Source organism: Psammomys obesus, unplaced genomic scaffold (assembly GCF_907164565.1).
Source record: "Psammomys obesus unplaced genomic scaffold, mPsaObe1.curated_primary_1811, whole genome shotgun sequence".
Classification (NCBI taxonomy): Eukaryota; Metazoa; Chordata; class Mammalia; order Rodentia; family Muridae; genus Psammomys; species Psammomys obesus.
Window position 1 is genome coordinate 1 of NW_026593915.1, and position 11,998 is coordinate 11,998.

At 41.7% G+C, this 11,998-nt stretch overlaps 1 protein-coding gene across 3 annotated transcripts; it reads left to right on the forward strand.

Moving 5' to 3' along the window:
* Positions 1-196: 196 nt before the first annotated feature.
* On the forward strand, positions 197-11,971 carry LOC129684354 (DNA-directed RNA polymerase III subunit RPC6-like). 3 transcript variants are annotated; one of them, XM_055617484.1, is made up of 7 exons: positions 197-313; positions 3,661-3,728; positions 4,459-4,526; positions 6,455-6,567; positions 8,747-8,890; positions 9,103-9,210; positions 10,536-11,971. In XM_055617484.1, the coding sequence occupies exons 1-7, from the start codon at positions 257-259 to the stop codon at positions 10,821-10,823; spliced, it is 846 nt and encodes a 281-aa protein (XP_055473459.1). In that variant the 5' UTR covers positions 197-256; the 3' UTR covers positions 10,824-11,971. The 3 variants fall into 3 exon arrangements, with proteins under 3 accessions (XP_055473459.1, XP_055473458.1, XP_055473457.1); XM_055617483.1 differs by having other exon boundaries at positions 257-318; XM_055617482.1 differs by lacking the exon at positions 197-313 and adding an exon at positions 336-496.
* Positions 11,972-11,998: the final 27 nt, after the last annotated feature.

Sequence of the window (11,998 nt, forward strand, 5' to 3'; positions counted from 1 at the left end):
CTTCGGAAACACTCCAGTTATGGTGAGTCACCATAACCCCCCCCCCCCCTCCATATTTGCCTTCCACCGACAGGCCTATAGCTTCACTTTGTTGTACTTATTCCCTCTGATAACATTGAGATTTCAGCTTTAATCTAACTCTTATTTGCCTTTTGAAACAAAAAAAACATAAATCATTACTATCTTTGTTTCCAGAATTATAGAATTATGCCACCAGTTCCCTCATGGAATCACGGATCAAGTAATTCAAAATGAAATGCCTCACATAGAAGCCCAACAGCGGGCAGTGGCCATCAATAGACTGTTGTCCATGGTGAGGTGAATTCAGCTGATATATGTGCCTTGTTGTATATTATGGTTTTCATGGCTGCCTGTCACGGAAATGTGTGTATGTGTCAAGTTGGCTGATGATGAGAGTCCTAGATATCTGTCCCTATGTTGTTTTGGGATGTTCTACAGTACGGGAGTATTTGCATCGCTGAACTCAGTATAGAAGGTGAGTGGTCACCATCCAATCTAGTATGAGCCTACGTAGAACAAATGGGTGGAGGACAGAGGAACTTACTCCAGGCCTTTCTTGAGTTTCAGTGCCAATCTTTTCCCTTCACCACTCTTTGTCCTTCGGCTTTCAGATTCCATTTGTAAGGCTAATGCATCAGAACCATACCATTGACCTAGGCCACTGGCCTTCTTGAGTCTCTGGCTTGCAGGAGATAGATTACAAGGATTATTACCCAACATAATCACATGAACTAATAATAGGGTGATCATCCTCTTTTTCAGTGAACCAGGACACTAACTGTAAAGCCAAAATCATGGCTTGATTCCAGACCAGGGGAAGGATTGGAATGTTGGAATTGGAAGAAAAAATAATTATGTGCCATTTGGCAAGAAGATGAAACTGCATGCAATTCTGTTATAACTGACTATTATTAGCTTAAATGACACAAAAGGACACATGGGTGTAGTCTGTTTTCACCTTGTTTTGCTTCCTGCTGCTAGTACTTAGCCATTCCATATAAAGAATTGCCACTGTGATTTCCTGTGAGCTATCAGTAGCCTATTGATGGTAGCACAATGTCACTCTGAGCTTTTCAGGAGCATGAAGAAGTCCCAGTGAGGATCTTTGGGAAGAAGTACAACCTCAGCTTCAGAGACAGTGCAGTGGAGTTTTCAGTGAAGCCCAAGACCCTGGAGCCCTAATGCCTCTCTTCCAGTTTTTGAAAAATGCCTACCAAGTACTCTTCCATGCTTTAAATCTGCTTATGTCTCTCTTCTTTCACAAGCCATATTGCCTTTTACTGAGGGCGTTTCAGTTTGGTTTTATTAGCAGTTAGTTAAAAGAGTCCTACACTAGGCCTCTTGAATGACTTGTTTACATTTGTTTGTTTGTTTTGTTTTTTCAAGACAGGGTTTCTCTGTATAGCCTTGGCTGTCTTGGACTCACTTTGTAGACCAGGTTGGCTTCAAACTCACAGAGATCTGCCTGTCTCTGCCTCCCTGAGTGCTGGGATTACAGGTGTGCACCACCATGCCAGGCTGACTTGTTTGCTTTTGAAATTTTTCAGCCTCATGTTATAGGTAAATGCTCTAGATGCAGAGATTATAGGGATAGGTGAACCTTTTGTTAAGCCTTTGTCTTCAGTTTTGTGGCTCAGAATTTGGCAAACTTTTCTATGAAGTGGTAAATAAAATATCTATTGTGGCCCATCTGATTTCTGTTACAACTGTATTGTCATCTTAACAAGTAGCAATTGTGAGCCATTAACAGTGATACATAAACAGGTGATTGTAGCTTTTTTTCTAATGAAACTTCTTTAATTCAAAAAACAAAAATCAGGCAGTGGACCAGTTACTTCTATTTTCACCCAAAGGAAAAAGTGTTGGTGATTTCTGGGCTTCCATTTTCAGTGTAGGATGACTCCTTGTTATCCTTTAGGACTTAGCTCTGCTGCTGTCTCCAAGAAGATACCTGGAGCCCTCAGATAGGGCCACAGCCTTTTCTCTTGTTTCTGTCGTAATGCCAACCAGATAGTCTTGAAGTTATCTGTGTGCTTCTCTTTTAGAAGTTGTTTGGGGCTTGGAGTGTCTCTCAGTGGTAGAACAGTCACCTAGCCTGCATGATGTGTTCAATCCTGTAATCCTGTAATTACAACAGATTGTGCACTTAAACACTGTCCTAACAGTGGTACAGTACAGGTGTTTAGTAAGTGACTGGAATAGGCTGAACAAGTAACAGAAGCGAACCTCTGAACTGAGTTTTGTGATCCCACTTTGGTGAATTAGGGAAGAAGGGAGGTGTTGGAGTTTGTCCAGTAGTAAACCTATTTTACAGTCTTAACACACAATAGGGCCCCCTCTTGGTTATAGTTTCCTGTAACTACTGCAAGTTCAGTGGTATGCACATCTGTATTGTCTAAATGCCTATGCTCAAGGAGGTTCAAAGGCATGGTAGAACATGTTTTAGCTTATTTGCTTCATTATATAAAATACCATTGTAGGGACTTTTTGCTCATTGGTTGACCATTCTGCCTAATTCTTCTATCATAATTTAAATGTATATATTTACTAATAACTCTATGGCCTAACTTAGTGTGCTGATGAATATTCATGTTTATACTTTATCTGGATAAAATTTTTATTAATACAGGTTGTATTTTAATTATATTTATCCATATTTTATATAATTTGGACTTACTTGAATTTCAACATGGATTTTTATATGTTATCCTAAAACAACTTACAAAGATTTATTTTTAATTAATGTATGTGTGTTTTGCTTACATGCATTCATTGTCTGTGCACTGCTTGCATGCCCGGTACCCACAAAGGCCAGCTGAGGGCATTGACCCCTGGAACTGAAGTTATAGGCTGTTGTAAGCTGCATGTATGTACTGAGAACTGAACCCCAGTCCTCTGCAAGAATGGCTAGTGCTCTTAACTGCTGAGCCATCTCTTCAACCCCCAAGATGAAGAGCATTTGTCTTTCTTACAGAAGACCTGAGTTTGATTTTCATTCCCCCATACATGATGGTTCTCACCTGGCTGTAATGTCTCTTCCAGGGATCCAATGCCCTCTTCTGGCTTCCATGAGCACTGTAGGCACATGTTGCATAGACATAAATGCTGGCAGAAGAAAGTTTTTTTCCAAGAGACAAGACTTTCTCTGTGTAGTGCTGGCTGTCCTGGAACTCATTCTGTAGACCAGTCTAGCTTTGAACTCTGAGATCCACTGGCCCCTGCCTCCTGAGCGCTAGGATTAAAGGACTGTGCTAAGAAATAAAATGATTTTTTTAAAAATTGGTTTATGCCCTAGCCAAATAACCAGGCCAAGGTCACATGTGGGGCACTGCTAGTATCTCAAGTATACAACGTCTTTAGATAATTAAGTTTTTAAAATACTTGTTTGTGATGTGTAGGCAAACTCCTCAGTCTCAGAAGAAGAACTGACAAGTGTGGGAGGCAGGATCGTTTAGTGTGTTCAGTAAATACATTTAAAACTATATGAGTAGCCAGGTGCGGTGGCTCACACACAGAGAAACCCTGACTTGAAAAACCAAACCTAACTAACAAACAAACAAAACTGTATTAACAGTTGCCACTGGAATTGATGTATATCCAGAGTAATTGACTATGATTTTCTATTTTAAAACACTTTAGGGTCAGTTGGATCTTTTAAGGAGTAATACAGGCCTTTTATATAGAATAAAGGATTCTCAGAATGCTGGGTAAGTAAGTACTTATCTTTTACGTTTAAAAGACTTGATTATTGCAAAAGTAATGTATGTATTTGGGAAAAAAGCAACTAACACAGTAACAGGTGCTGTGGTACACATGCATCTCCCGCACTTGGGAAGTGCGACAGGAAGTTCAGTGCCATCCTTGACTACACAGCAGGTTCAGGGCCAGCCTGAGCTATGTGAAACTGTATGCACGAAATGTAGCTATGTGTGCCAGTGTGCTCCTATAACCCTGACGTGTGGGGCCCTGGGGCAGGCTGATGATGTGGAGGACAATTTCGACTGTACATTGAAAGACCCTACCTCAAAATGAGAAAACAAAAGGAACTGATGTAAACTTGTACCATCCCTGCTTTCTGTCCATATGTCCATTTCCCAGGGTAACTGTTCTTGGTAATTTCTTCTAGACAGATGTAAATATCCATAGATGATTCTGTATTTATATCTCTTTTCTTTCTTTCTTTTTCTTTTTTTTCTTTTTTGACAAAAAACTGGATCATGCTATCCATACTGTTCTGTAACTTGTTTTTTTCACTTATTGTACCTTGGACATCTTTTCATATTGATACACACAGCTCTGTCTCATTCTTTTTAAGGTAAGCCCTTCTTTTGCTAAATAAGTCAGTGTGTAGCCTTGTCTGCTGATTAACTTACGTAGTCATACAGATGTTAACACAGCCTATAAGTTTCCTTTTTAATTCTGCTTTGTTCCCTGCAGTAAAATGAAGGGGTCGGATAATCAGGAAAAACTAGTCTACCAAATCATAGAGGATGCAGGGAATAAAGGTGAGCATGGGACGGGTGATGTGCTGCCTTTAGGGCTACACCTAAAGCGTTTTGTTGTCTGCTTGCTTTAGTTCGTAAGAGCGGATCCCAGCATGCAGGTCAGGCTTTCGCACTCACCACCTTCTTGCCTCGTCTTCCTGATGCTGGGGCTGCAGGCGTGCCCCATCACGCGCAGCTGTGTGTGTGCTGTGCGCATACCCTTCTTTCATGCACAGACTTCTTCCTCTGAAAGAAAGCTCATGACTTTCCACAATGAGTGTGGGAACCACCGCCTTATTATTTTTATGTGTGTCTTACAAATAGAATGTTGTTTAAATAATGCATGTACATGCATCAAAGCAGTTAAACATTCATATTTTTTTCTTCTTGGTTGAAGATGGCAAATGACACTGATCCAAATTTAAGTCCCTTATCACTTTTACAGTGATAAGTGAAACTATCAGAGAACAGAGATTAGCTAGAAGGATTGGATGGCAGATGTGGTGGAACTTTGTTGGTTTTTGAGACAGGGTTTCTCTATGCAGCCTTGGCTGTCTTGGAACTCACTCTGTACACCAGGCTGACCTTGAGCTCACAGAGATCCACCTGCCTCTGCCTCCCAAGTGCTGTCATCAAAGATGTGCACCCCCCCAGTATTTTTGGGGGGAGGGGGAATGGAGAGGTGTGGTGTAGGTTAATTCAACATGTTCATATGTTTTTCATTACAAAAATATTCTTGTTATATGTGTTTTAGATGTCGAAGATGTCCACTAGATGGTGATGGGCCCCTTTATCCTAGTACTAGGAGAAGCAGCCACAGGTGGATTTTGAGTTCAAGGCCAGCATGGTATAGCATATTCCAGGCCAGCCAGGGCTGCATAGTGAGGGCCCTGTCAAAAAAAAAAAAAAAAAAAATTAAAAAATTTAACCAAGATTCAAAGAAACTCCAGTTAGAATATAATGCATATACTTAGTTTCTGGCTCTTGTACTTTTCTTTCTTTCTTTCTTTCTTTCTTTCTTTCTTTCTTTCTTTCTTTCTTTCTTTCTTTCTTTCTTTCTATCTTTCTCTTTCTTTTTCTTTCTCTCTTTCTCTTTTTCTGTCTTTCTCTTTCTTTCTCTCTCTCCCTCTTTCTTTCTCTCTTTCTTTTTGGTTTCTTGAGAGGGTTTCTCTGTGTAACTTACTTTGTAGACCAGACTGGCCTCGAACTTATAGAGATCTGCCTGCCAAGTGCTGGGACTAAAGGCATGCTCTACCCATCAAGTTTTTTTTTTTGTTTTTTTTTTATCTTCAGACTCTTAATTTTTGAAAAAAGTTATAAAACTTTGTGTTAAAGGATGTGCTGTCATCAAAGCAGATGCTGAGACTCATAACCAAACCTTGGGCAGAGTGCAGGGAATCATATGAAAGAAGGGGGAGTTAGTAAGACTTGGAGAGGATGGGAGCACCACAGGACCAAATATATCTGGGCACAGAAGTCTTCTCTGAGACTGATTCTCCAGCCAAGGACCATGCATGGATATAACCTAGAACCCCTACTTAGAAGTAGCCCATGCCAACTCAGTATCCAAGTGGGTACCCTAGTAAGGGGAACAGGGACTGTCTCTGACATGAACTCAGTAGTGGGCTCTTTAACCCCCATCCTCTCCCCCCCAAGGGAGGAGCAGCCTTGCCAGGCCACAGAGGACGACATTGCAGCCAGTCCTGATGAGACCTGATAAACTAGGGTCAGATGGAAAGGGAGGAGGACCTCCTCTATCAGTGGACTTAGAGAGGGGCAGGGAGGAGATGAGGGAGGGAGGGTGGGATTGGGAGGGAATAAGGGAGGGGGTTATAGCTGGGATACAAAGTAAATAACCTTTAATTAATGTAAAAATTAAAAATTAATTAAAAAATCATTCAATAGACAAAAAAAAAAAATGTGCTGTCAGCTTTCCTACTTTCTTGCAGGAATATGGAGCAGAGATATTCGATACAAAAGTAACTTGCCCTTAACAGAAATCAACAAAATCCTCAAGAATTTGGAGAGTAAGAAGCTTATCAAAGCTGTGAAGTCTGTGGCAGTGAGTACTTGGCTCTCTGAGCTCTGTCCCATGTTCCCCTAAAGAAGCTGTTCCGGCCATGTTGTCAGCCTTTTGTTCTTCAGTTCATGTTGGGATTTAAGACAACCTTTAAAAAGTTGTGCTGACTTGAACCTGCTGCCTACGGAACTCTTGATGCCTTGCCTATTCCACACTTCTTACTGCAGTAAAGAGAGTGGAGCCTTGAGTGTACTAGTGCTTGTGTTGTGTAAGACAGTCCCTGTGTCCTAGCCCATTGTCCCCTTACATGATAGGAACCACTCTATCCTTGGAATATATTAATGACAGAGTCAGAGAAAGATCCTGTCCTGTTTCTCTTACACCATATTTGTGTTTTTCTTTTTTTCCTCTCTGGAATATTCAGTGATGAAAAAAATGACCTATTGTGAAGACATAGTGATCTTAATGCTCATTGCTTATTGTGAGAAGTCACACTAACAAGGCAATACACTGTGATTCCAAATATGTAACACTGTGGGAAAGCAGAGCTGTTGAGACAGTTAAAGATAAATGTTTGCTGGTCTTGGGAGTAGGGTTGTCATGGGGAAAGTAGAATAGATGAAGCATAGGAGATATTTTGGGGCAGCTAAATATTCGATAGAACAAAAGCATTAAGCATGTATTGAAACCTATAGATACAGTACAGAGTAATCTTTTGTTTTGCTTTGTTTTGTTTTGTTTTTGAGACACTGTTTCTCTGTGGGGCCTTGGCTATCCTGGTCTCACTTTGTAGAGCAGGCTGGCCTTGAACTCACAGAGATCTGCCTTCCTGAGTGAACCACCATGCCTGGCTGAGTAATCTTTTTTTATTTTTAATTTTTTATTATTATCACTTATTACAATTTATTCAATTTGTATCCTGGCTGTGTCCCCCTCCCTCGTCTCCTCCCAATCCCACCTTCCCTCCTTTTTCTCCCCCTATGCCCCTCCTCTAGTCTACTGAGAGGTGAGGTCTTTCTCCCCTTCTATTTGACTCTAGCTTATCAGGTCTCATCAGGACTGGTTTCATTGTCTTCCTCTGTGGCCTGGCAAGGCTGCACCCCCTAGGGGGAGGTGATCAGAAAGCCTGTCACTTGAGTTCATGCCAGAGACAGCCCCTGCTCCCCTTACTGGGGAACCCACTTGGAGACTTGAGTCTATGGGCTACATCTGAGGCAGGGTTTTACGTCCTCTCCATGCATTGTCCTTGGTTCAGGTATCAGTCTCTGCAGGTCCCCCAAGGCTCAGTTTTTTTTGACTCTATTGGTCTCCTTTTGGAGCTCCTTTCCCCTCCAGATCTTTCTGTCTCCCCCTTCTTTCATAAGATTACCTGCACTCTGCCCAAAATATGGCTATGAGTCTCAGCCCCTGCTTCAATACCCCGATCTGGCTGAGTAATCCTAGTTGTACTATTTTATTTTTTTGAGAGTGAGGTCTGGTAATGTAATCAGGGTTGGTCTAGAATGTCTTGAATGCAGGATCTTTTCTGCCTTTAACCACCTGTGTCATGAGATTTACTGGTGAATGCCACCATGCCCAGCCATCTGCATCTAAAAATAGACATTGAGTGGTGTCTATTTGGGTGCCAAAGTGGAATTCAGAATGTAATAGTAGAAACTAGGGGTTGGATAGAGCTCAGCAGTTAGGACTGGCTGCTCTTCCAGGTGATCCAGGTTCAATTCCCAGCACTTACATGGTGGCTCACAGTCATCTCCAATCCAGTTCTAGGGGATCTGATACCCTCTTCTCACCTCTGTGGGTAATAGGCCCAAACATACACAAATACCCACACATTAAGTACATATTTTCTTTAAATTAAAATAAGTGAATGTGTGATATAAGTACTTCTAGAAGTGAATGGTGTCTGTAAAAGTAAAGACAAAGGAAAATGCTTAAGCACTGCACCGCCTCTGAACCAGTGTTCTTCCCTTTCTGTGAGGCTCCTACTATCCACAGTGGGCCGTGGCAGTGCTGGCTACAGTATAGTTCCGATTCCAGTTAGAGGCACTGTCATCCTATGCCCACAAAGATGGCTCTCACTTTAGAGGACAGTCCCAAGTTCCGTAAGTCTCTGCTATCTTTGCAGTAGTTCTGGACTTTGAACTAAAATATAAAGTTTAGTTTTCAAGCTTAGTTTATAGAAAAGGTTATAAAGAAATGATCTATGTTTATTCTTTTCTAGGCCTCCAAAAAGAAGGTTTATATGCTCTATAACCTGCAGCCAGACCGATCTGTGACTGGTGGAGCCTGGTACAGTGACCAGGATTTTGAATCTGAATTTGTTGAGGTGCTTAACCAGCAGTGTTTCAAATTCCTGCAAACCAAGGTGAGGTCATTAAGGAAACATCACAGGCCTTTTACAAAGCAGCTTCATGAAAGAGTTACTCTTGTATATCGTACTTTATAAAATTAAAAACCCTAAAATGGGGAATTTTTACTCAACATTGTATGCTGCTGTGGGTGCGGCATGTAACATGCATTCGCTTGAGAAAGCACTTAGCCTGCATCCTTGGTGCGTCTGTTGTTCTGATCCTACAGGCAGAGACAGCAAGAGAAAGTAAACAGAATCCCATGATACAAAGAAACAGCTCATTTGCATCATCACATGAAGTGTGGAAGTACATCTGTGAGCTGGGCATCAGCAAGGTCAGAACTTGTCTTTCCCCTGTCTTAGGGGTGTCATCTTCCTCCCAAGGCTGTAGCTTGTAGTGTATTTGACCGAGTCCCCTTTCAGGTACGCATTCTACCAAACCCAGTTTGGATAAGCACTGTCCTAAAGTAGGCCAAGGTCCTCATTGTGGTCTCACTGTGGCTAAACTGTTGTTGAGCTCAGTCCTGGCAGTGCTGTTCACCCAAAATTAAAATGTTCTAGTACTTGATTGACAGTTGAGTTTGTTACAGTATTAGTGTATTTGTTGATTCTTACTTAATGAAATGTAAGTGGTATCATAAGCATCCCTTTGAAGAGCTTTATATAAGGATACTGGGGCTTTTCATAATCAGCAAAGAGGCCAAAATGGCATTTGGACAAGTCATTTTCACTACCTGGTTCTCAGATTTCTCATTGATTAAAGAAATCTAGGAACTAAGCCAGGCATGGTAGCACACGCCTTTAGTCCAAGCACACTGGAGGCAAGGCAGTTGGATCTCTGTGAGTTCAAGGCCAAACTAGTCTACAAAGAGAGTTCAGGACAGCCAGGGCTACATAGAGAAACTCTCTCTCAAAAAGCCAAAACCAAAAGAAACAAAACAAATTAAAACTAGGAACTAGAATTATTTCATGTCTCAAGTTTTGTGTAAAGACATTTTAAAAATTGACATCAAGTTCTTAGGGAGGGAGATTTCTTCTATGTGGTTTTTGGTTGACAAAGAAATGTTGTGTCATAAGATTTTTAGGTGTTTTGTTTTGTTTTGTTTTGTTTTAAGAATGATGATGCTATCAGTCAGTGTGAGGCTCAGCATGGTTAGAGTTCTGTCCTTAGCATTTCAGTGGTTTGTGCTTGATGGGAACAAATTAAATCATGATGGTTACAACAGGTTTTATATGAAGAGGTTTATTAGGTGGAGATGGGGAGAGAGAAGGGAGAGCAGGGAGACCAGGACATGATGGGGGGAAAGAGAGAGGGAGGGAAAGAGAGGGGAAGAGAGATGGGGCACCCCGATAGAAAAAGGGGAGAAGGCCAACAGGCCAGGAGCAGGAGAGACCAAGAGAGAAAAGACCAAGAAAGGGATGTCCTTTTAAGGGGCAAGGTAATCACATAATGACATCATAAGTTGCTAGGCAACCCAGAAGCAGGTTTGATTCCAAAATCCTAACAGTGCTAATGTGGACTGTTAATCACCCTACTTATGCCTTTATTCTTCCCTTGAACATGGCTTCTCTGCTTCCCTGAGCAACTGTGACCTTTTGGTGACAAGATGTCCCGCTATTCTTGTCCTTTTTGCATGCTTTCTAACATACGCATTTCTAGGTAGAGCTGTCCATGGAGGACATTGAAACCATCTTGAACACACTCATCTATGACGGGAAAGTTGAGATGACGATCATTGCTGCGAAGGAAGGCACTGTTGGCAGTGTAGATGGACACATGAAACTGTACAGGGCGGTCAACCCAATCCTTCCTCCTACAGGCTTGGTCCGGGCACCCTGCGGACTCTGCCCCGTAAGTGAACACTGCTTCACTTTGTACTCTTATCAGCATCGTGTGCAAATGCCACATAAACACAGGCACACTAGGCCTCCCACTTGTGTCACATGAACTATTCAACCCCACAGACTCCTGATGGACAGATGGCTAATGAACAGGCCTTGCGTTCTTTCCTGGAACATTTAGGCTAGGGACATGCCCTTCTGTTCTTGGCCCTGAAGTGGATACATTTTCACCCAGACTAACCATTCTTCTGTGTAAGGAAGGAAAAAGAGATTTGCTGAGAAGCTACCAAAAAACCAAACATTCTAATCCTTCCTGTGTCCTTGGAGCTAGTGGTGTTATTTTCTCTAAACACTGAGGGGACTTAGGGCTGGGTGTAGCTCAGTGGCAGAGCACATGCTTAGGATACACAAGGCCTCTCATCTCCAGATTTTATCCCTGGTATCCACCCCCCCGCCCCGAAAAAGAAGAAACTTAAATTTAAGCAGAGACTGTTGCTTAGAATAAATACAGGGATAATGTTTTTTCCAGTGTGCCTTAGCATTTTTGTTCATCCATTCCTAGGTGGTTTATAAGCACTGCTGGACATTCTGAGACCACAGAGAGCAGAAAAACTTTTTGTCTCTGTGACATCAATACTCTGCCATAAATACTTATTTTGATAGCCCCATGTACCACATAAGCTCTTTGTGACCCAGTTTCAATTCCTAGACAAAAGACAACATCCTGGTAATTCTACTTAGCACCCTTTGAAGATAGTTAAACGCAAAACATCTTCAATTTAGTAAAAATTAGGTTGTCCATAAACTTAGGACTCACTTCCTTCACTCTTATGCACCTGCTGATAGCCTTTTACCCAGCGGGCAGGTGAGTGGGTTCACCTTTATGCTGTGGTAATAGGTCTCCAAGCCAGGAAGGTGATGCACACCTTTAGTCCCAGCACTTGGGAGGCAGAGGCAGGTAGATCTCTGAGTTTGAAGCCTGCCTATTCATGACAGTTAGGATTACATAGTGAGACCCTGTCTCAAAAAACCAAAAACAACCCCCAACAAACAAACTACTACTACAACAACAAAAAACAAAACAAAACAAAAATAAAAAATAAAAAGTTTACAGTTAACCATGATCACAAAGTAGGCATTGTTTCAGAGTGTTCTTCAATATAGTCCTAATCCCTTTCAAAGAATATTTTCTTTTTCTTTCTTTCTTTCTTTCCTTCCTTCTTTCTTTCCTTCCTTCCTTCCTTCCTTCCTTCCTTCCTTCCTTCCTTCCTTCCTTCCTTC

What these genes read in the sequence shown, in the direction of transcription:
- LOC129684354 (XM_055617484.1), top strand. Translation starts at nt 257, where the DNA reads ATGCCTCACATAGAAGCCCAACAGCGGGCAGTGGCCATCAATAGACTG. An exon ending in AGAGGATGCAGGGAATAAAG is followed by an intron (nt 4,527 to 6,454) that starts GTGAGCATGGGA and finishes ACTTTCTTGCAG; the next exon opens with GAATATGGAGCAGAGATATT. An exon ending in TCAAATTCCTGCAAACCAAG is followed by an intron (nt 8,891 to 9,102) that starts GTGAGGTCATTA and finishes CTGATCCTACAG; the next exon opens with GCAGAGACAGCAAGAGAAAG.